Source organism: Scyliorhinus torazame, chromosome 9 (genome assembly GCF_047496885.1).
Source record: "Scyliorhinus torazame isolate Kashiwa2021f chromosome 9, sScyTor2.1, whole genome shotgun sequence".
Taxonomy (NCBI): Eukaryota; Metazoa; Chordata; class Chondrichthyes; order Carcharhiniformes; family Scyliorhinidae; genus Scyliorhinus; species Scyliorhinus torazame.
In genome coordinates, this window is record NC_092715.1 from 14,674,917 (window position 1) to 14,698,857 (window position 23,941).

General features: G+C 60.2%; 1 protein-coding gene across 3 annotated transcripts in view; it reads left to right on the forward strand.

Moving 5' to 3' along the window:
- Positions 1-23,941, forward strand: part of c9 (complement component 9) — a 132,857-nt gene that overhangs the window by 98,769 nt on the left and 10,147 nt on the right. For 2 of the 3 annotated variants that reach the window (XM_072515614.1, XM_072515615.1), the window contains exon 11: positions 440-586. In XM_072515614.1, the coding sequence (XP_072371715.1) occupies positions 440-585 (146 nt within the window). In that variant the 3' untranslated portion in view covers position 586. The remainder of the gene's footprint in view (positions 1-439; positions 587-23,941) is intronic. The other variant, XM_072515616.1, reaches the window with a different exon arrangement.

Sequence of the window (23,941 nt, forward strand, 5' to 3'; positions counted from 1 at the left end):
GGTGGGGGCCTGGGACTTTGCACAGAAACCCGGCTGAGTGGGCAGTGCCACTTACATCTGGAGCTGAACGGATGCCAAGCATGAGGTGGGCACAGAGGGGGTGGGGGTGAGAAGTGGGACAAGTGGAGGAGGCGAGGCCGGTGGGGAAGGAGCTTGGTAATGGGGCAAAGATGAAATGAGAAAGGGAGTTAGCTGAGGGGGTTTGGGGAAAGGGGAGTTGAGGGGGTTGATGTTGCTCAGTGCTGCGGACTGGTGAAGGTTCCATTCACAGTGCCTTCACCGCAGGGGCTACGGCATCTCAGAGTGTCAGCCTCACCCCCACCTTGTCTTGGCGATGGGCTGGCATCGTCTGTGGAACCCAAATCCCGAGAGTGTGAAGGAAGGGTCAGTGGGTGTGTGGAGAGAGAGTAATACGTGTCCTTTTCTCTTCTGGGAACAGCAGGTTACACAGACGGGCAATGGAGCTGCTGGTCAGATTGGTCCTCCTGCGCCAACAACCAACGCGTCCGTACCCGGCAGTGCGTGGGCAGGCAGGGAGAGGGCACCACATGCCAAGGCGAAAACCAGAGCACAGACTACTGCTGAGGTAAAGAGTTCCGCCGTGTAACCTGTGTGGTTGTGTCCAAGTATCCAGGGGCAATGCCCAATGCCAGGGGCCCAGGCAACAAAAGAAGGCAGAATTTCATTTATATGGCACCTTGCATGACTTCGCTACCTGCAGCCTATGGCACACTTCTGAAGTTGTCACAGTCGTAATGTAAGGAGTTTCTAAGGAAATTTGTGCGCAGCAAGCAGCCACTAAAAGCAATGCGATAATGACCTGCTCGCTGTTGAGGGATGAACTTTGGTTAGGGGACTGTGGAGATCCCCTCTGTACCTTTTCAAAATAGTGCTAGCCCAGTGGTGGGCGGCCCGGGGGTCACATGCTTCCCATCTGGGTTCTGAGTGTGACCCACAAGACATTTTGTTGACCATTGCCCACACGCTGGGTTGCCATATTCCACGGATTAGCATTCACATGTGACGGAAGAGATACATAGGAGCAGTGTAAGGCCATTCAGCCCCCCGAGCCCATTGAACACAATCATGGTTGATCTCACCTTGGCCTCATCGCCACTTCCTCCCCGTTCTCCATCACCCTTCGTCCCACTGCTAATTAAAAATCTATCCATCTGTCTCCTCTAATGTGTACAGTGTTCCGGGGCCCACCGATTCACAACCCTCTGGGTGAAGTAATTCCTCCTCATTTCTGTTCCAAATCTGCTGCCCCTTAGTCTAAAACTATGGCCTCTCGATCTAGAATATCCAACAAGGGGAAACTCGCTCCACCTGCACCCTTTAGCATCTCACATACCTCAATTAGATCTCCTCATTCTTCTAAACTCCAGCGAGTATAGGCTTAAACTGCCCAATCTCTCTTTATAGGACAAGTCCTTCCTCCCTGGAATCAACCTAGTAAACCTTCTCTGAACCGTCTCCAATGCATGGCAGCTGCAGTATAATGGTCCTTCTTCAAGTAAAACTGTCCTCGGCGGTCCGGATTCGCTCTCACCAATGCCCCATGCAGTTGCAACAGCACGTGCCTATATTCTGTTCAATTGGCGATGAATGCCAAAATTCCGTCTGCTTTCCTTCTTACCTGCTGCATCTGCGTACTAACTTTCTGCGATTCGTGCACAAGGCCACCCAGATCCCTCTGCACCAAAGCAGTTTGAAGTTTCTCTCCATTTAGAAAGTAAGTAAGCTGGTTTAGCACAGTGGGCTAAACAGCTGGCTTGTAATGCAGAACAAGGCAGCAGCGCGTGTTCAATGCCCGTACCGGCCTCCCCGAACAGGCGCCGGAATGTGGCGACTAGGGGCTTTTCACAGTAACAAGCCTACTTGTGACAATAAGCGATTATTAATTATTATTATTCCTCCGACCAAAATGGATTAACCTCACACTTATCCACGTTAAATTGCATCTGCCAAATTTTGGCCCACTCACACATCTTATCCATATCCATTTGTAAATTTCTTATTTCCAAATCTAAAATAGGAGCAAGAGGAGGCTATTCAGCCCTTCTAACCTGTTCCGCAATTCATTATGATCATGGCTGATTATCCAACTCAATAGCCTATTCCTGCTTCCCCCCCCCGGGCCATATCCTTTGATCGCCTTTGCCCTAAGTGCTATATTCAACTGCTTCTTGAAAACATACCGGGCTGGATTCTCCTGCTGTTGGGATTCTCCTGCTGTCGGGATTCTCCGTCGCGCCGGCAGCCCAGGAATTCCCCGACGGCGTGGGGCTGCCCACAATGGAAAACTCCATTGGCCGGCCGGTGAGTTGGAGAGTCCCGGGGGTGAAGCGGGATGAAGAACCCGCCCACATGTTTTGCCCTGAACTATTTCCCGTGGTAGCGAACTCCACAGGCCAACCACTCTCTGGGTGAAGAAATTTCTCCTCATCTCCGTCCTAAATGGTCTACCCCGTATCCTCAGACTGTGACCCCTGGTTCTGGACACACCCACCATCAGGAACATCCTTTCTGCATCTACCCTGTCCAGTCCTGTTGGAATTTTATAGGTTTCTATGAGATCCCCCCTCATTCTACTGAACTCCAGCGAATACAATCCTAACCGACTCAATCTCTCCTCGTACGTCAGTCCCGCCATCCCAGGAATCAGTCTGGTAAACCTTCGCTGCACTCCCTCCATAGCAAGAACATCCTTCCTCAGATAAGCAGATCAAAACTGCCCACAATACTCCAGGTGTGACCTCATCCTGTATTATTGCAGCAAGACATCCCTGTTCCTGTACTCGAATCCTCTCACTGTGAAGGACAACATACCATTTGCCTCCTTTGCTGCCTGCTGCACCTGCCTGCTTACCTTCAGTGACTGGTGCATAAGGACACCCAGGTCTCATTGCACATTCCGCTCTCTCAATCTATAGCCATTCAGATGATCTGCCTTCCTGTATTTGCTACCAACTGCTATCAAACGCTACCACATTACACTGCATGTGCCATGCATTTTCCCACTGACTCAACTTGTCCAAATCACACTGAAGGATCTCTGCATCCTCCTCACAGCTCACCCTCCCACCCAGTTTTGTGTCATTTGCAAATTCAAGGATATTACATTTTGTTCCCTCATCTAAATCATTAATATATATAGTGAATAGCTGGGGCCCGAGCACCAATCCCTGCCGTACCCCACTAGTCACTGCCAATTTGAAAAAGGCCTGTTAATTCCTACTCTTTGTTTCCTGTCTGCCAACCAGTTTTCTATCCTCCTCAATACACTCCCCCCAATCCCATGTGCTTTAATTTTACACACTAATCTCTTATGCGGGACTTTGTCGAAAGCCTTCCGAAAGTCCAAATACACCACATCCACTGGCTCCCCCTCATCAACTCTACTAGTTACATCCTCGAAGAATTCCAATAGGTTTGTCAAGCATGATTTCCCTTTCGTAAATCCATGCTGACTGACCAATCCTGCCACTGCTATAAAACCTTTGATGATGGATTCTAGCAATTTACCGACTACCGACATCAGGCTGACTGTTCTATCATTCCTTGTTTTTTCTCTGCCTCCCTTTTTAAATAGTGGGGTTACATTAATAATAATAATAATAGCTTATTGTCACAAGTAGGCTTCAATGAAGTTACTGTGAAAAGCCCCTAGTCGCCACATTCTGGCACCTGCTTGGGGAGGCCGGTACGGGAATTGAACCCGTGCTGCTGCCTTGTTTTGCATTACAAGCCAGCTGTTTAGCCCAGTGTGCTAAACCAGCCCCCTCCAATCTGCAGGAACTGTCCCAACGTCTATAGAATCCTGGAAGATGACCACCAATGCATCAACTATTTCTGCAGCCACTTCCTTAAGTACTCTGGGATGTAAGATTCTCAGGCCCTGGGGATTTATGCGCCTTCAATCCCATCAGTTTCCCCAGCTCTGCTAATACTGATCCCCTTCAGTTCCTCCCTCTCACTAAACCCTGCGTTCCCCAATATTTCTGGTACGTTAATTGTGTCCTCCTTTGTGAAGACCAGAACCAAAGTATGTATTCAGTTGCTCAGCCATTTGTTTGTTTCCCATTATACGTCCCCTGTTTCTGACTGTAAGTGACCTGAGACTCATCTTCAATTTTTTTCTCTTCACGCACCTACAGAAAATTTGAAGTCAGTTTTTATGTTCCTCAAGAGCTTACTCTCGTACTTTATTTTCCCCTTCAAAATCAATCCCTTTGTCCTCTCTTGCTGAATTCCAAAGGCCCGTCGTTTTTCTTGTTTTTCATTTTATTTTTAGGCCAGACAGGAAGAAAGAATTAGAACATATAGAACATAGAACGATACAGCGCAGTACAGGCCCTTCGGCCCACGATGTTGCACCGAAACAAAAGCCATCTAACCTACACTATGCCATTATCATCCATATGCTTATCCAATAAACTTTTAAATGCCCTCAATGTTGGCGAGTTCACTACTGTAGCAGGTAGGGCATTCCACGGCCTCACCACTCTTTGCGTAAAGAACCTACCTCTGACCTCTGTCCTATATCTATTACCCCTCAGTTTAAAGTTATGTCCCCTCGTGCCAGCCATTTCCATCCGCGGGAGAAGGCTCTCACTGTCCACCCTATCTAACACCTTGATCATTTTGTATGCCTCTATTAAGTCTCCTCTTAACCTTCTTCTCTCCAACGAAAACAACCTCAAGTCGATCAGCCTTTCCTCATAAGATTTTCCCTCCATACCAGGCAACATCCTGGTAAATCTCCTCTGCACCCGCTCCAAAGCCTCCACGTCCTTCCAAAAATGCGGTGACCAGAACTGGACGCAATACTCCAAATGCGGCCGTACCAGAGTTTTGTACAGCTGCAACATGAGCTCCTGACTCCGGAACTCAATTCCTCTAACAATAAAGGCCAACACTCCATAGGCCTTCTTCACAACCCTATCAACCTGGGTGGCAACTTTCAGGGATCTATGTACATGGACACCTAGATCCCTCTGCTCATCCACACTTCCAAGAACTTTACCATTAGCCAAATATTCCGCATTCCTGTTATTCCTTCCAAAGTGAATCACCTCACACTTCTCTACATTAAACTCCATTTGCCACCTCTCAGCCCAGCTCTGCAGCTTATCTATGTCCCTCTGTAACCTGCTACATCCTTCCTCACTGTCGACAACACCACCGACTTTAGTGTCGTCTGCAAATTTACTCACCCACCCTTCTGCGCCTTCCTCTAGGTCATTGATAAAAATGACAAACAGCAACGGTCCCAGAACAGATCCTTGTGGTACTCCACTTGTAACTGAACTCCATTCTGAACATTTCCCATCAACCACCCTCTGTTTTCTTTCAGCTAGCCAATTTCTGATCCACATCTCTAAATCACCCTGAATCCCCAGCCTCCGTATTTTCTGCAATAGCCTACCGTGGGGAACCTTATCAAACGCTTTGCTGAAATCCATATACACCACATCAACTGCTCTACCCTCATCTACCTGTTCAGTCACCTTCTCAAAGAACTCGATAAGGTTTGTGAGGCATGACCTACCCTTTACAAAGCCATGCTGACTATCCCTGATCATATTATTCCTATCTAGATGATTATAAATCTTGTCTCTTATAATCCCCTCCAAGACTTTACCCACTACAGACGTGAGGCTCACCGGTCTATAGTTGCCGGGGTTGTCTCTGCTCCCCTTTTTGAACAAAGGGACCACATTTGCTATCCTCCAGTCCTCTGGCACTATTCCTGTAGCCAATGATGACATAAAAATCAAAGCCAATGGTCCAGCAATCTCTTCCCTGGCCTCCCAGAGAATCTGAGGATAAATCCCATCAGGCCCCGGGGACTTATCTATGTTCAGCCTGTCCAGAATTGCCAACACCTCTTCCCTACGTACCTCAATGCCATCTAATCTATTAGCCTGGGTCTCAGCATTCTCCTCCACAGCATTATCTTTTTCCTGAGTGAATACTGACGAAAAATATTCATTTAGTATCTCGCCTATCTCTTCAGACTCCACACACAACTTCCCATTCCTGTCCTTGACTGGTCCTACTCTTTCCCTAGTCATTCGCTTATTCCTGACATACCTATAGAAAGCTTTTGGGTTGTCCTTGATCCTACCTGCCAAATACTTCTCATGTCCCCTCCTTGCTCGTCTTAGCTCTCTCTTTACATCCTTCCTCACTACCTTGTAACTATCCATCGCCCCAACTGAAACTTCACACCTCATCTTCACATAGGCCTCCTTCTTCCTCTTAACAAGAGATTCCACTTCTTTGGTAAACCACGGTTCCCTCGCTCGACGCCTTCCTCCCTGCCTGACCGGTACGTACTTATCAAGAACACGCAGTAGCTGATCCTTGAACAAGCTCCACTTATCCAGTGTGCCCAACACTTGCAGTCTACTTCTCCAACCTATCCCCCCCAAGTCACGTCTAATGGCATCATAATTGCCCTTCCCCCAGCTATAACTCTTGCCCTGCGGTGTATACTTATCCCTTTCCATCACTAGCGATTACATCACCGAATTGTGGTCACTGTCCCCAAAGTGCTCTCCTACCTCCAAATCTAACACCTGGCCAGTTTCATTACCCAAAACCAAATCCAACGTGGCCTCGCCTCTTGTTGGCCTGTCAACATATTGTGTCAGGAAACCCTCCTGCACACACTGTACAAAAAACGACCCACCTAATGTACTCGAACTATATCTTTTCCAGTCAATATTTGGAAAGTTAAAGTCTCCCATAATAACTACCCTGTTACTTTCGCTCTTATCCAGGATCATCCTCGCCATCCTTTCCTCTACATCCCTAGAACTATTTGGAGGCCTATAGAAAACTCCCAACAGGGTGACCTCTCCTTTCCTGTTTCTAACCTCAGCCCATACTACCTTGGAAGATGAGTCCCCATCTAGCATCCTCTCCGCCACCGTAATACTGCTCTTGACTAGCAGCGCCACACCTCCCCCTCTTTTGCCTCCTTCTCTGAGCTTACTAAAACACCTAAACCCCGGAACCTGCAACATCCATTCCTGTCCCTGCTCTATCCATGTCTCCGAAATGGCCACAACATCGAAGTCCCAGGTACCAACCCATGCTGCTAGTTCCCCTACCTTATTTCGTATACTCCTGGCATTGAAGTAGACACACTTCAAACCACCTACCTGAACACTGGCCCCCTCCTGTGACGTCAAATCTGTGCTCCTGACCTCTATACTCTCATTCTCCCGTACCCTAAAACTACAATCCAGGTTCCCATGCCCCTGCTGCATTAGTTTAAGCCCCCCCAGAGAGCACTAACAAATCTCCCCCCCAGGATATTTGTGCCCCTCAGGTTCAGATGTAGACCATCCTGTCTGTAGAGGTCCCACCTTCCCCAGAAAGAGCCCCAGTTATCCAGAAATCTGAATCCCTCCCGCCTGCACCATCCCTGTAGCCACGTGTTTAATTGCTCTCTCTCCCTATTCCTCAGCTCATTATCACGTGGCACGGGCAACAACCCAGAGATAACAACTCTGTTTGTTGTGGTTCTGAGGTTCCATCCTAGCTCCCTGAAAGCCTGCCTGACATCCTTGTCCCCTTTCCTACCTATGTCGTCAGTGCCAATGTGGACCACGATTTGGGGCTGCTCCCCCTCCCCCTAAGGACCCGGAAAACACGATCCGAGACATCACGTACCCTTGCACCTGGGAGGCAACATACCAAACGTGAGTCTCTCACGCTCCCACAAAATCTCCTATCTGTGCCCCTGACTATCGAGTCCCCAATTACTAATGCTCTGCTCCTCTCCCCCCTTCCCTTCTGAGCAACAGCAATTGTTGCAGTTCCCCCATGTGCTCTTTGAATGTTTGCCATTGCCTGTCCACCGTCATCCCTTTAAGTAGCGTTTCCTCATCCATTGTAGCCAACTCACACCTCATACCATCGCAGCTTCTTTTATTTGGATTCAGGACCCGAGTGTCAGAATCATCAACATCACTTTCCATCTCGGTGAAGAATTCTATCAGATCATTGCAATTTGCGTTTTCACCTATTTTTGTGTTATCTGAAAATTTGCCTATTATACCTTCTAACCCGGCATCCAAGTCACTGATATATATATATTGTAAATAATTGGGTCCCCGAGGACCAAACCCTGTGGCACCCACTCGTTACAGCTTGCCAAACAGCAAAATACACATATACCCCACTCTTTACTTTCTGTTAGTTAGCCAATCCTCTAACCAAGCTGATGTTAACCTCAACCCTGTATTGATCTTTTGCGTGGCACCTTATGAAATGCCTTCTGGAAGTCCGTGGGGCTGATTTAGCTTGGCTCTGAAAGCAGACCAAGGCAGGCCAGCAGCGAGGTTCAATGCCCGTACCAGCCTCCCCGAACAGGCGCCGGAATGTGGCGACTAGGGGCTTTTCACAGTAACTTCATTTGAAGCCTACTTGTGACAATCAGCGATTTTCATTTTTAATTTCAGATATACTGGGCGAAATTCTCTGTTATCGGCGCAAAGTCCGCCAAGCGGCGCAAAAAACGGCGCAAATCCGACCTGCATCACGCTGCCAAAAACGTCGCGAAGTCTCCGGCCCGAAATGGGCTAGCAGCGACGTGATGGGATCCGCGTTTGCTCATGTGGTTCACGCCGTGCAGCGTCATACGCGCCGCATGGCGTGACGGCTCATAAGGGCGCGCTGCTCCCCCCCACCCGACCGCAACACCCGACTGGATGGCTGGCCGTCGCTCAGCCCCGAGGTTCGAGTCACGCGATGTGCAGGCGCTCCTGGACGCGGTGGAGCAGAGGAGGGAGGCCCTGTATCCCGGGCACGGCCGCAGAGTTGCCCCACGCCACAGCCGGCGTCTGTGGAGGGAGGTGGCAGAGGCCGTCACCGCTGCGGCCCTGACACCACGGACAGGCACCCAGTGCCACAAGAAGGTGAACGACCTCGTCAGAGCAGGCAGGGTGAGCCTCACCCCCCCTGCCCGATATCCATATCCCCCCTCCCCCATATCCCCCCTCCCCATATCCCCCATATCCCCCCTCCCCATATCCCCCATATCCCCCCTCCCCCATATCCCCCCTCCCCATATCCCTCCTCCCCCATATCCCCCCTCCCCCATATCCCCCCTCCCCCATATCCCCCCTGCCCCATATCCCCCCTCCCCATATCCCCCCTCCCCATATCCCCCTCCCCCATATCCCCCTTCCCCCATATCCCCCCTCCCCCATATCCCCCCTCCCCCATATCCCCCCTCCCCCATATCCCCCCACCCCATATCCCCCATATCCCCCCTCCCCATATCCCCCACCCCCATATCCCCGTCCCCCATATCCCCCTCCCCCATACCCCCCCATCCCCCATATTCCCCTCCCCCATATCCCCCCTCCCCCATATCCCCCCTCCCCATATCCCCCTCTCCCATATCCCCCATACCCCCTCCCCCATATCCCCCCTCCCCAAATTCCCCCTCCCCATATCCCCCTCCCCATATCCCCCCTCCCCATATCCCCTCCCCCATATCACCCTCCCCCATATCCCCCCTCCCCCACATCCCCCATATCCCCCCTCCCCCATATACCCCTCCCCATATCCCCTCCCCATATCCCCCCTCCCCCATATACCCCTCCCCATATCCCCTCCCCATATCCCCCCTCCCCCATATCTCCCCTCCCCCATATCCCCCCTCCCCCATATCCCCCCTCCCCCATATTCTCCCTCCCCAATATCGCCCATATCCCCCCTCCCCCATATCCCCCTCCCCATATCCCCCCTCCCCCATATCCCCCATATCCCCCCTCCCCATATCCCCCATATTCCCCTTCCCCATATCTCCCCTCCCCCATATCCCCCCTCCCCCATATCCCCCCTCCCCATATCCCCCCTCCCCATATCCCCATATCCCCTCCCCCATATCCCCCTCCCCCATATCCCCCTCCCCCATATCCCCCCTCCCCCATATCCCCCCTCCCCCATATCCCCCTCCCCATATCCCCCCTCCCCCATATCCCCCATATTCCCCCCTCCCCATATCCCCCCTCCCCATATCACCCCTCCCCCATGTGGTAGTATGTATTAGGGGTCATGTGGGACTGTGAAGCCGTGATGCTATTGGCTGACAGATCCCGGGTCCTGGTTGGCTGTTGACCCCTAGCTCCGCCCTGAAGGCGGAGTATAAGAACCCGGGTTTCTCCCCACCGCTCCAGTCTGTTGCTGAACTGCGGGGAACAAGTCATGCTGAATAAAGCCTCATCGACTTCATCTCTATTCGTCTCTCTCGTAAGTCATTGTGCGCTACAATTTATTAAGCGTGACTTAAAGGACTATGGAGCTCAGGATTGCCCCGGAATGCCTGCGGATCAGCCCCCACGCAGTGAACTCGGCAGCAGTTTTTAAACACTGGCAAGCTTGTTTCGAAGGCTACCTCCGAACGGCCTTCGGCCGGATCACAGAAGACCAAAAACTGCAGGTCCTGCACTCAAGGGTAAGCCCGGAAATTTACCCTCTCATAGAAGTCGCAGAGGATTTCCCGACGACGCTCGCAGCACTGAAGAGCATCTACGTTCGCCCCGTGAACCAGGTCTACGCGCGCTACCAACTCGCAACGAGACGGCAAAGTCCCGGAAAATCGTGAGAGGAGTTCTACGCCGCGCTGCTAATTTTGGGACGGGGCTGCAGCTGCCCGCCGGTAAACGCGACTGAACACACGGACATGTTAATTCGCGATGCGTTTGTGGCAGGTATGAACTCTCCCCAAATCCGCCAAAGACTTTTAGAAAAAGTCGCTAGGACTCTCAGAGGCACGGGCCATTGCAGCTTCCCTAGATGTGGCCTCACAAAATGCCCGCGCCTACGGCCCCGACCGCGCGGCAGCCCCTTGGGCTCTGTGGACCCCCGTCGCGACAAACCCCCCCCCCTCCCTCACAGGCTTGCGCGGTTAAGACGCCAGATCATCCCGGGGGGGCCCGCTGCTATTTCTGCGGGCAGGCGAGACACCCCCGGCAGCGCTGTCCGGCCCGCGCAGCGATCTGCAAGAGCTGCGGCAAAAAGGGCCATTTCGCGGCTGTGTGCCGGTCCCGGGGGGTCGTCGCTGTCCCCGGAGAAGAAAGAGCCCAGCGCATCCCAAACGCTCCCCAACCCCCCCCAGCGCCCCATGTGCGACCCGCGGGCGGCGCCATTTTGAGACCCCCCAGCCATGTGCGATGCATGGGGGCGGCCATTTTGTCCACCCTGACCACGTGCGATCCGTGGGGGCGGCCATTTTGTCCACCCCCGGCCGCGTGCGATTCATGGACGCCGCCATCTTGGATGACAACAAAGGACCCCAGCATCGACGGCTCCACGGGGTCCGAAGAAGACGCTGAGACACTACGACCACGACTGGCTTCGGTGACGCTGGATCAAGCACGTCCCCGGACGCTCCAGACGACTACAACAACGGTGCTGATCAACGGATACGAGACGCCATGCCTGATCGACTCCGGGAGCACCGAAAGCTTCATCCACCCCGACACGGTAAGACGCTGTTTTTTGACCATCCATCCCAGTACGCAAAATATTTCCCTAGCTGCAGGACCCCACTCCGTAGAGATCAAAGGGTTCTGCATAGTGACCCTAACGGTGCAAGGGAGGGAGTTTAAAAACTACAGGCTCTACGTCCTTCCCTAACTCTGCTCGCCCACATTACTGGGATTAGACTTCCAGTGCAACCTGCAGAGCCTAACGTTTCAATTCAGCGGCCCAACACCCCCACTCACTATCTGCGGCCTCGCAACTCTCAAAGTTGAACCGCCATCCTTGTTTGCAGACCTCACCCCGGATTGCAAGCCCGTCGCCACTAGGAGCAGATGGTACAGCGCCCAGGACCGGATATTTATTCGGTCCGAAGTCCAGCGTTTGATGAAGGAAGCCATAATCCAGGCCAGCAATAGTCCCTGGAGAGCACAGGTGGTAGTAGTAAAGACCGGGGAGAAGCAAAGGATGGTCATAGACTATAGCCAGACCATCAACAGGTACACACAGCTAGATGCGTACCCTCTCCCCCGCATATCCGACATGGTCAATCGGATTGCCCAATATAAAGTCTTCTCCACCGTGGACCTGAAGTCCGCCTACCACCAGCTCCCCATCCGCCCAGGTGACCGCAAGTACACAGCCTTCGAGGCAGACGGGCGATTATACCATTTCCTAAGGGTCCCATTTGGCGTCACAAACGGGGTCTCGGTCTTCCAACGGGAGATGGACCGAATGGTTGATCAACACGGGTTGCAGGCCATGTTCCCGTATCTCAACAACGTAACCATCTGCGGCCACGATCAGCAGGACCACAACGCCAACCTCCAAAAATTCCTCCAGACCGCTAACGCCTTGAACCTCACATACAACGAGGAAAAGTGCGTCTTTAGCACAAACCGGCTGGCCATCCTGGGATACATAGTGCGCAATGGGATAATAGGCCCCGACCCCGAACGCATGCGCCCCCTCATGGAATTTCCCCTCCCCCACTGCTCCAAAGCCCTGAAACGCTGCCTGGGGTTCTTTTCATATTACGCCCAGTGGGTCCCCCAGTATGCAGACAAGGCCCGCCCGCTAATACAGACCACTACCTTCCCCCTGTCGACAGAGGCTCGCCAGGCCTTCAGCCGCATAAAAGCGGATATTGCAAAGGCCACGATGCGCGCCATCGACGAGTCCCTCCCCTTCCAGGTCGAGAGCGCCGCCTCCGACGTAGCTCTAGCGGCCACCCTTAACCAAGCGGGCAGACCCGTGGCCTTCTTCTCCCGAACCCTCCACGCCTCAGAAATCCGCCACTCCTCAGTGGAAAAGGAAGCCCAAGCCATAGTGGAAGCTGTGCGACATTGGAGGCATTACCTGGCCGGCAGGAGATTCACTCTCCTCACTGACCAACGGTCGGTAGCCTTCATGTTCGATAATGCACAGCGGGGCAAAATTAAAATGAACAAGATCTTAAGGTGGAGGATCGAGCTCTCTACCTTCAACTACGAGATCTTGTACCGTCCCGGAAAGCTGAACGAGCCGTCCGATGCCCTATCCCGCGGCACATGTGCCAACACACAAATAGACCGTCTCCAAGCCCTCCACGAGGACCTCTGCCACCCGGGGGTCACTCGGTTCTACCATTTTATAAAGTCCCGCAACCTACCCTACTCTGTGGAGGAGGTCCGTACAGTCACAAGGGACTGCCACATCTGCGCAGAGTGCAAACCGCACTTTTTCAGGCCGGATAGAGCGCACCTGATCAAGGCTTCCCGCCCCTTTGAACGCCTCAGTCTGGATTTCAAAGGGCCCCTCCCCTCCACCGACCGCAACACATACTTCCTGAACGTGGTGGACGTGTACTCCCGTTTCCCTTTCGCCATCCCCTGCCCTGACATGACAGCGGCCACAGTCATGAAAGCCCTTAGCACCATATTCACACTGTACGGTTGCCCCGCATATATCCATAGCGACAGGGGGTCCTCCTTCATGAGTGACGAGCTGCGCCAGTTCCTGCTCAGCAAGGGTATAGCCTCGAGCAGGACGACCGGCTACAACCCCCGGGGGAACGGGCAAGTAGAGAGGGAGAACGGCACGGTCTGGAAGACCGTCCTACTGGCCCTACGGTCCAGAGATCTCCCAGTTTCACGGTGGCAGGAGGTCCTCCCGGACGCTCTCCACTCCATCCGGTCGCTGCTGTGTACCACCACTAACCAAACGCCTCACGAGCGCCTCCTTGTCTTCCCCAGGAAGTCCTCCTCCGGAACGTCGCTGCCGACCTGGCTGGCGGACCCAGGACCCATCTTGCTCCGGAAACATGTGCGGGCGCACAAGTCGGACCCGTTGGTCGAGAGGGTTCATCTCCTCCACGCAAACCCGCAGTACGCCTACGTGGCGTACCCCGACGGCCGACAGGACACGGTCTCCCTGCGGGACCTGGCGCCCGCCGGCAACACGCACACCCCCCCCGACACCGATCACCCCCTCCCTGCCACCGGTGCACCCCGCGACCGCCCCCTTCCCGGGAGGATTGGTCCTCCTGGTTGGCTGTTGACCCCTAGCTCCGCCCTGAAGGCGGAGTATAAGAACCTGGGCTTCTCCCCGCCGCTCCAGTCTGTTGCTGAACTGCGGGGAACAAGTCACGCTTAATAAAGCCTCATCGACTTCATCTCTATTCGTCTCTCTCGTAAGTCATTGTGCGCTACACCCCATAACCCCCATATCCCCCTCCCCATATCCCCCTCCCCCATATCCCCCCTCCCCCATATCCCCCATATCCCCCCTTCCCCATATCCCCCCTCCCCCATATCCCCCTCCCCATATCCCCCCTCCCCCATATCCCCCCTCCCCCATATCCCCCCTCCGCATATCCCCTTCCCCCATATCCCCCCTCCCCCATATCCCCCCTCCCCCATATCCCCCATATCCCCCCTCCCCCATAGCCCCCATATCCCCAAGTGAATCCAGCCCTAACCTTAACCTCTGCAATACACGCGCAACCGATGGTGTGCATTCATATACCTGCCTAACACTGTTGCCTTTTACCCCTGCCACCACCCCCCCAGGAGAAGCGCGCACACAACAATAGGGAGCATGTGAGGACTGGAGGAGGGCCCGCTGATGTGAGGCCACTGACCGTACACGAGGAAAGGGCCCTGGAACTGGCTGGCGGACCTGACGACCGGGAGGTTGCTGATGCAGAGGTCGGGGGCGTACTAGCAAGTGAGCCACCGACAGCCCGTCCCCATATCCCCCCTCCCCCATATCCCCCCTCCCCTATATCCCCCTCCCCCATATCACCTGATCACTGCCTGCGTGTCTAACCATGCATGCTTCATTGTGTATCGCAGGAGCAAACGTCCAGGCACCCATTCCCGCAGATGCAGACCGCCTGCAGGATGCCCATCGGAGGCCACGGGAGACGGAGAGACCTGAACCCTCCGGCATGCGACACCCGCAGGATGCCCCTCGCACACCACGAGAGTCGGAGAGACCTGGACCCTCCGGCATGCGACGCCCGCAGGATGCCCCTCGGAGGCCACGGGAGACGGAGAGACCCGGACCCTCCGGCATGCGACACCCGCAAGATGCCCCTCGCACACCACGAGAGTCGGAGAGACCTGGACCCTCCGGCATGCGACGCCCGCAGAATGTCCTTTGGAGACCACGGGAGACGGAGAGACCTGGAGCAACAGGGAGACGACGCCCCCATCTCGTGCGGGTGCGATGACGCAGGCGTGTGCCACCCAGCGACGAGAGGGGCAGCCACAGGCCCCCGTCACATCCGAGCCAGGACACCACTACCCAGAACACCACTACCCAGGACACCCCTACCCGGGACACCCCTACCCGGGACATCCCTACCCAGGAAGACGAAATACCGGACAGTGACTCAGAGTGGATGGGTGGAGACGAACCCCCACCCCAAAGTGCCATGGACTCAGAGTGGGGCGAAGAGCACGACACAACGCCACTGCTGTCACCAACACCCTCCACCATCGCAGAAACACTCACCTCGGTTGGGCACTTTAGTGATGAGGCGTCTGGTACACTCACTGGTGCGCACAACACAGCCGTCCTGGTACAGCAGGTGGAGGTAGGAGCAGCAGAGGGGCCGGGCGGTCGGAGGGCAGCCCAGCCCAAGCGAACATCTGCCGCCCAGATGGATCCCGGGTTCCTGGAGTTTCCACACCACCCATAGATCCGATGCAACCACCGAGCGAAGAGGGTGACGGCCAGCTTGCGGCGGCTGCAGTCGCAGGTGGAGGAGTCCACCCGCGTCCAGGAGCTGGGAGTGGTGCCGGTCATACGTGCCACCCAGGCCGACACCGCACGGGTGGCGTCCGCGGTGGAGGCAATGGGTGCGACGGTGTCAGACATGGGGAACGGTTTGCGAGGCCTGGGGCTTTCCGTGCAGGCGGCGTCTGTGGCCCAGGAAATGGCTGCCCTCTCACAGGAGGCCATGAGCCAGTGCCAGCGCCAGATGGCAGAGGCGCTCAACGCCATGGCCCAGTCTCAGCAGTCCATAGCCCAGTCTCTGCAGGCCATGGCCCAGTCTCAGCAGGCCATGGCCCAGTCTCTGCAGGCCATGGCCCAGTCTCAGCAGGCCATGGCCCAGTCTCAGCAGGCCATGGCCCAGTCTCAGCAGGCCATAGCCCAGTCTCAGCAGGCCATGGCCCAGTCTCTGCAGGCCATGGCCCAGTCTCAGCAGGCCATGGCCCAGTCTCAGCAGGCCATAGCCCAGTCTCAGCAGGCAATCGCTGAGGGCATCGGCGCCATTGGCCATGTGCGAGCCGGGGTCGCACAGTCACAGACAGGGTTTGCCAATCCCCTGAGCTCCATGGCAGCAAACCTGCAGACCCCTGTCGATACCAGCACGGGCCTCCAGGACTGGCAGCGCCAGATGTCGGGGGGGCGTCGGATGGCCAGTCCGTTCGCATCCCCCACCCATGTAGAGGCCTGGGGGCCATCGGGCACCCCGAGGGAGGGGGAGGTGCTGTTGTCCGTCCCGGGTCCCCCTGTAGGGGAGGTCCCGGAACACCGCGACACCTCGGACTCCCCCCCCTTCCGTCCCAGGTGCATCGGGTGGGCAACGGGCAGGACAGGCTGGCAGCTCGCCATCCCAGTCGCCCGGGCCGCAGCCTGGCCCATCTAGGCCAGGACGCCCCAGGAAACGGCCGCCAAAGGGATCCAGTGTCAGAGGGCAGGAATCACAGGAGTCCACCTCCAGTTCTGCTGTACCGTCTGGGCCGCATGCAGGGATGGTCCGGGTGGATGGTGGTACTGTGGCCATGGGTCAGACATAGTCCAACGATGTGGAGCCAGGAGCTCATCGCAGGGCGGGTTGTCATCATCCTCCATGGCCTGCGATAGACACGCGTCCACCGGCAACTGTGTGAGCCCGGCCGTTGTGCCGCAGGTGGATCGGCAATGGGGGGGGTGGTGTGCATACAGGTGGGGTGGGTGGGGTTGGGGAGGGGGGTGAGGGTGCTGGGTGGGTGGATGGGTGGGGGGTGTGGGTGGTCGGCTGTTGCCATGGTGTGCGGTCTGTGGCCATACTACCCGATTCCCACGCCCATCTAGTCAGTGAAGCGGGCGGCTATCAGCCTGTCCCGTGCCCGCTGGGCCAGCCGGTAACGGTGGACAGCCACCCGCCTGTGTCTATCCCGTCTGCCCTGACCATTGCCCCCATCCTCCTCATCTGGGGAGGACTGCACCTCTTCCTGCTGCTCCTCCACTCCACCCTCCTCTGCCTGCGGCACATCGCCCCTCTGCTGGGCTATGTTGTGCAGGACGCAGCACACCACAATGATGCGGCCGACCCTATCTGACCGATACTGGAGGGCGCCCCCAGAGAGGTCCAGGCACCTGAAACGCATCTTCAGCACGCCAAAGCACCTCTCGATCACTCCCCTTGTCGCTACATGGGCATCATTGTAGCGGTTCGCCGCCTCATTGCGTGGCCTCCGTATAGGCGTCATCAGCCACGATCGCAATGGGTAGCCCCTGTCGCCCAGCAACCAGCCCCTCAGCCGGGGATGGCGTCCCTCGTACATGCCGGTGATGGATGACCGCGACAACACGTATGAGTCATGTACACTGCCTGGGTAACGGGCGCAGACGTGCAGGATCATCATGCGGTGGTCGCAGACCACTTGTATGTTCATCGAATAGGTCCCCTTCCTATTGGTGAACACGGCCCTGTTATCTGCAGGCGGCCGCACAGCGATGTGCATCCCATCGATCGCGCCCTGGACCATGGGGAACCCGGCCACGGCAGAGAAGCCCACGGCCCGGGCATCTTGGCTGGCCCGGTCCACAGGGAAGCGGATGTAGCGGTGCGCCATGGCATATAGGGCGCCTGTCACTGCCCGGATGCACCGGTGCACCGATGTCTGCGATATGCCGGACAGGTCCCCACTCGGTGCCTGGAATGACCCCGTTGCATAAAAGTTCAGGGCCACCGTAACCTTGACGGACACGGGGAGAGGGTGTCCCCCGCCAGTGCCACGCGGTGACAGGTGTGCCAGCAGGTGGCAGATGTGTGCCACGGTTTCCCGCCTGCCCCTCTGCGGCAGCCTGCGCCGCCTCTCTGGCACGCTCCTCCTCCTCCTCCTCATCCAGGGCAACATAGACATTAGCGGCTGCCGCCACGGCGGCCAACATCGCTGGCTGACCGGAAACCATGACGGACTGGTGGGTGGGGGGGAGAACGACGACATGTCATCATTGCCCATATCCCCTCCTCCCCCCAGCCAGGTGGCATGGACCGCATGGGTCCAACTGTTGGAGGCTGGCACCTGGCCAGGTGGACCAACTCACTTGCGCACGCATCCCCCTCCCCGGCACGGACCCCCCATCCCCCTCCCCGGCACGGACCCCCCCATTCCACTCCCCGGCACGGACCCAGTCCCCCCATCCTCCTCCCCGGCACGGACCCCGTCCCCACATCCTCCTCCCCGGCACGGACCCCCCCATCCCCCTCCCCGGCACGGACCACCTCCCCGGCACGGACCCCATCCTTCTCCCCGGCACGGACCCCATCCTCCTCGCCGGCACGGACCCCATCCTCCTCCACGGCACGGACCCCCTCCCCGGCACGGACCTCATCCTCCTCCCCGGCACGGACCCCCCCATCCTCCTCCCCAGCACGGACCCCCTCCCCGGCACGGACCTCATCCTCCTCCCCGGCACGGACCCCCCCATCCTCCTCCCCAGCACGGACCCCCTCCCCGGCACGGACCTCATCCTCCTCCCCGGCACGGACCCCCCCATCCCCCTGCCCGGCACGGACCCCGTCCCAGAATCCTCCTCCCCGGCATGGACCCCCCCATCCTCCTCCCCGGCACGGACCCCCCATCCTTCTCCCCGGCACGGACCCCGTCCCCCCATCCTCCTCCCCGGCACGGACCCCCCCATCCTCCTCCCCGGCACGGACCCCCCCTCCCCCTCCCCGGCACGGACCCCGTACCCCCATCCTCCTCCCCGGCATGGACCCCGTCCCCCCATCCTCCTCCCCGGCACGGACCCCCCATCCTCCTCCCCGACACGGACCCCCCATCCTCCTCCCCGGCACGGACCCCCTCCCCGGCACGGATCCCCTCCCCGGCACGGAACCCATCCTCCTCCCCAGCACGGACCCCCCATCCTCCTCCCCGGCATGGACCCCCCCCATCCCCCTCCCCGGCACGGACCCCGTTCCCCCATCCTCCTCCCCGGCACGGACCCCGTCCCCCCATCCTCCTCCCCGGCACGGACCCCCCATCCCCCTCCCCGGCACGGATCCCCTCCCCGGCACGGAACCCATCCTCCTCCCCAGCACGGACCCCATCCTCCTCCCCGGCACGGACCCCGTCCCCCCATCCTCTTCCCCGGCACGGACCCCCCCATACTCCTCCCCGGCACGGAGCCGCCATCCCCCTCCCCGGCACGGACCCCGTACCCCCATCCTCCTCCCCGGCACAGACCCCGTCCCCCCATCCTTCTCCCCGGCATGGACACCCCCATCCTCCCCCCCGACACGGACCCCCCATCCCCCTCCCCGGCACGGACCCCGTCCCCCCATCCTCCTCCCCGGCACGGGCCCCCCATCCTCCTCCCCGGCACGGAGCCCCCCATCCTCCTCCCCGGCACGGACCCCCCATCCTCCTCCCCGGCACGGACCCCGTCCTCCCATCCTCCTCCCTGGCACGGACCCCCCCATACTCCTCCCCGGCACGGACCCCCCCATCCTCCTCCCCGGCACGGACCCGCCATCCCCCTCCCCGGCACGGACCCCGTACCCCCATCCTCGTCCCCGGCACGGACCCCGTCCCCCCATCCTCCTCCCCGGCATGGACACCCCCATCCTCCTCCCCGACACGGACCCCCCATCCCCCTCCCCGGCACGGACCCGGTCCCCCCATCCTCCTCCCCGGCACGGACCCCCCATCCTCCCCCCCGGCACGGACCCCGTCCCCCCATCCTCCTCCCTGGCACGGACCCCCCCATCCTCCTCCCCGGCACGGACCCCTCATCCCCCTCCCTGGCACAGACCCCATCCCCCCATCCTCCTCCCCGGCACGGACCCCATCCCCTTCCCCGGCACGGACCCCCCCATCCCCCTCCCCGGCACGGACCCCCCATCCCCCTCCCTGGCACAGACCCCATCCCCCCATCCTCCACCCCGGCATGGACCCCATCACCTTCCCCGGCACGGACCCCCCATCCCCCTCCCCGGCACAGACCCCATCCTCTTCCCCGGCACGGAACCCCCCATCCTCCTCCCTGGCACGGACCCACCCATCCTCCTCCCCGACACGGACCCCCCCATCCTCCTCCCCGGCACGGACCCCCCCACCCCCTCCCTGGCACGGACCCTCCCCAGCACGGACCCCATCCTCCTCCCAGCACGGACCCCGTCCCCCCCATCCTCCTCCCCGGCATGGACACCCCATCCCCCTCCCCGGCACGGACCGCATCCCCCTCCCCGGGACGGACCCCGTCCCCCCCATCCCCCTCCCCGGCACGGACCCCGTCCACCCATTCTCCTCCACGGCACGGACCCCGTCCCCCATCCTCCTCCCCGGCACGGACCCCATCCTCCTCCCCAGCACCGACCCCCCCATCTCTCTCCCCGGCACGGACCCCATCCCCCTCCCCGGCACGAACCCCATCTTCCTCCCCGTCACGGACCCCAACCCACTCCCCGGCACGGACCCCCCATCCTCCCTCCCCGGCACGGACCCCAACCTCCTCCCCAGCACGGACACCCCCATCCTCCTCCCTGGCATGGACATCCCCCACCACGGCACGGACGCCGTCCCCCCATCCTCCTCCCCGGCACGGACCCCCCCATCCTCCTCCCCGGCACGGACCCCCCATCCTCCTCCCCTGCACGGACCACCCCATCCTCCTCCCCGGCACGGACCCCGTCCCCCCATCCTCCTCCCCGGCACGGACCCCCCCATCCCCCTCCCCGGCACAGACCCCATCCCCCTCCCCAGCACGGACCCCATCCTCCTCCCCGGCACAGACCCCATCCCCCTCCCCAGCACGGACCCCCCCATCCTCCTCCCCGGCACGGACCCTGCATCCTCCTCCCAGGCACGGACCGCCCCATCCACCTCCCCGGAACGGACACCGTCCCCCCATCCTCCTCCCCGGCACGGACCCCCTCCCCGGCACGGACCCCCTCCCCAGCACGGACCCCATCCTCCTCCCCGGCACGGACCCCGTCCCCCCATCCTCCTCCCCGGCACGGACCCCCCCATCCCCCTCCCCGGCACAGACCCCATCCCCCTCCCCAGCACGGACCCCATCCTCCTCCCCGGCACAGACCCCATCCCCCTCCCCAGCACGGACCCCCCCATCCTCCTCCCCGGCACGGACCCCCTCCCCGGCACGGACCCCCTCCCCAGCACGGACCCCATCCTCCTCCCCAGCACGGACCCCATCCTCCTCCCAGCACGGACCCCCCAACCTCCCTCCCCGGCACAGACCCCACCATCCTCCCCGGCACGGACCCCATCCCCCTCCCCGGCACGGACCCCGTCCCCCCATCCCGCTCCCCGGCACGGACCCCGTCCCCCCATCCCCCTCCCCGGCACGGACCCCATCCTCCTCCCCAGCACGGAACCCGTCCCCCCATCCCATCTCCCCGGCACGGACCCCATCCTCCTCCCCGGAACGGACACCGTCCCCCCATCCTCCTCCCCGGCACGGACCCCCTCCCCGGCACGGACCCCCTCCCCAGCACGGACCCCATCCTCCTCCCCGGCACGGACCCCGTCCCCCCATCCTCCTCCCCGGCACGGACCCCCCCATCCCCCTCCCCGGCACAGACCCCATCCCCCTCCCCAGCACGGACCCCATCCTCCTCCCCGGCACAGACCCCATCCCCCTCCCCAGCACGGACCCCCCCATCCTCCTCCCCGGCACGGACCCCCTCCCCGGCACGGACCCCCTCCCCAGCACGGACCCCATCCTCCTCCCCAGCACGGACCCCATCCTCCTCCCAGCACGGACCCCCCAACCTCCCTCCCCGGCACAGACCCCACCATCCTCCCCGGCACGGACCCCATCCCCCTCCCCGGCACGGACCCCGTCCCCCCATCCCGCTCCCCGGCACGGACCCCGTCCCCCCATCCCCCTCCCCGGCACGGACCCCATCCTCCTCCCCAGCACGGACCCCGTCCCCCCATCCCATCTCCCCGGCACGGACCCCATCCTCCTCCCAGCACGGACCCCGTCCCCCCATCCTCCTCCCCGGCACGGACCCCGTCCCCCCAACCTCCTCCCCGGCACGGACCCCATCCTCCTCCCCGGCACCGACCCCATCCCCCTCCCCGGCACGGACCCCATCCCCCCATCCTCCACCCCGGCACGGACCCCATCACCTTCCCCGGCACGGACCCCCCCATCCCCCTCCCCGGCACAGACCCCATCCCCCCATCCTCCACCCCGGCACGGACCCCATCACCTTCCCCGGCACGGACCCCCCATCCCCCTCCCTGGCACAGACCCCATCCCCCCATCCTCCACCCCGGCACGGACCCCATCACCTTCCCCGGCACGGACCCCCCCATCCCCCTCCCCGGCACAGACCCCATCCTCTTCCCCGGCACGGAACCCCCCATCCTCCTCCCTGGCACGGACCCACCCATCCTCCTCCCCGACACGGACCCCCCCATCCTCCTCCCCGGCACGGACCCCCCATCATCCTCCCCGGCACGGACCCCCCCATCCTCCTCCCCGGCACGGACCCCATCCTCCTCCCCGGCACGGACCCCCCATCCTCCTCCCCGGCACTGACCCCCCCATCCTCCTCCCCGGCACTGACCCCATCCTCATCCCTGGCACGGACCCCATCCTCCTCCCCGGCAAGGACACCGTCCCCCCATCCTCCTCCCCGGCACGGACCCCCCCCATCCTCCTCCCCAGCACGGACCCCCCCATCCTCCTCCCCGGCACGGACCACCCATCCTCCCCCCCGGCACGAACCCCCCCATCCTACTCCCCGGCACAGACCCCCCATCCTCCTCCCCGGCACGGACCCCGTCCCCCCATCCTCCTCCCCGGCACGGACCCCCCCCATCCTCCTCCCCAGCACGGACCCCCCCATCCTCCTCCCCGGCACGGACCACCCATCCTCCTCCCCGGCAAGGACACCGTCCCCCCATCCTCCTCCCCGGCACGGACCCCCCCCATCCTCCTCCCCAGCACGGACCCCCCCATCCTCCTCCCCGGCACGGACCACCCATCCTCCCCCCCGGCACAGACCCCCCATCCTCCTCCCCGGCACGGACCCCGTCCCCCCATCCTCCTCCCCGGCACGGACCCCCCCCATCCTCCTCCCCAGCACGGACCCCCCCATCCTCCTCCCCGGCACGGACCACCCATCCTCCTCCCCGGCATGAACCCCCCCATCCTCCTCCCCGGCACGGACCCGCCCATCCCCCTCCCCGGCACAGACCCCATCCTCCTCCCCAGCACGGACCCCCCCATCCCCCTCCCCGGCACGGACCCCATCCCCTTCCCCGGCACGGACCCCATCCTCCTCCCCGGCACGGACCCCATCCTCCTCCCCGGCACGGACCCCATCCTCCTACCCGGCACGGACCCCCCCATCCTCCTCCCCGGCACGGAACCGATCCTCCTCCCCAGCACGGACCCCCCATCCTCCCTCCCCGGCACGGACCCCATCCTCCTCCCCGGCACGGACCCCATCCTCCTCCCCGGCACGGATCCGATCCTCCTCCCCGGCACGGACCCCGTCCCCCCATCCTCCTCCCCGGCATGAACCCCCCATCCTCCTCCCCAGCACGGACCCCCCATCCTCCTCCCCGGCACGGACCCCCCCCCCATCCTCCTCCCCGGCACGGACCCCCCCATCCTCCTCCCCGGCACGGACCACCCATCCTCCTCCCCGGCACGGACCCCGTCCCCCCATTCTCCTCCCCGGCAC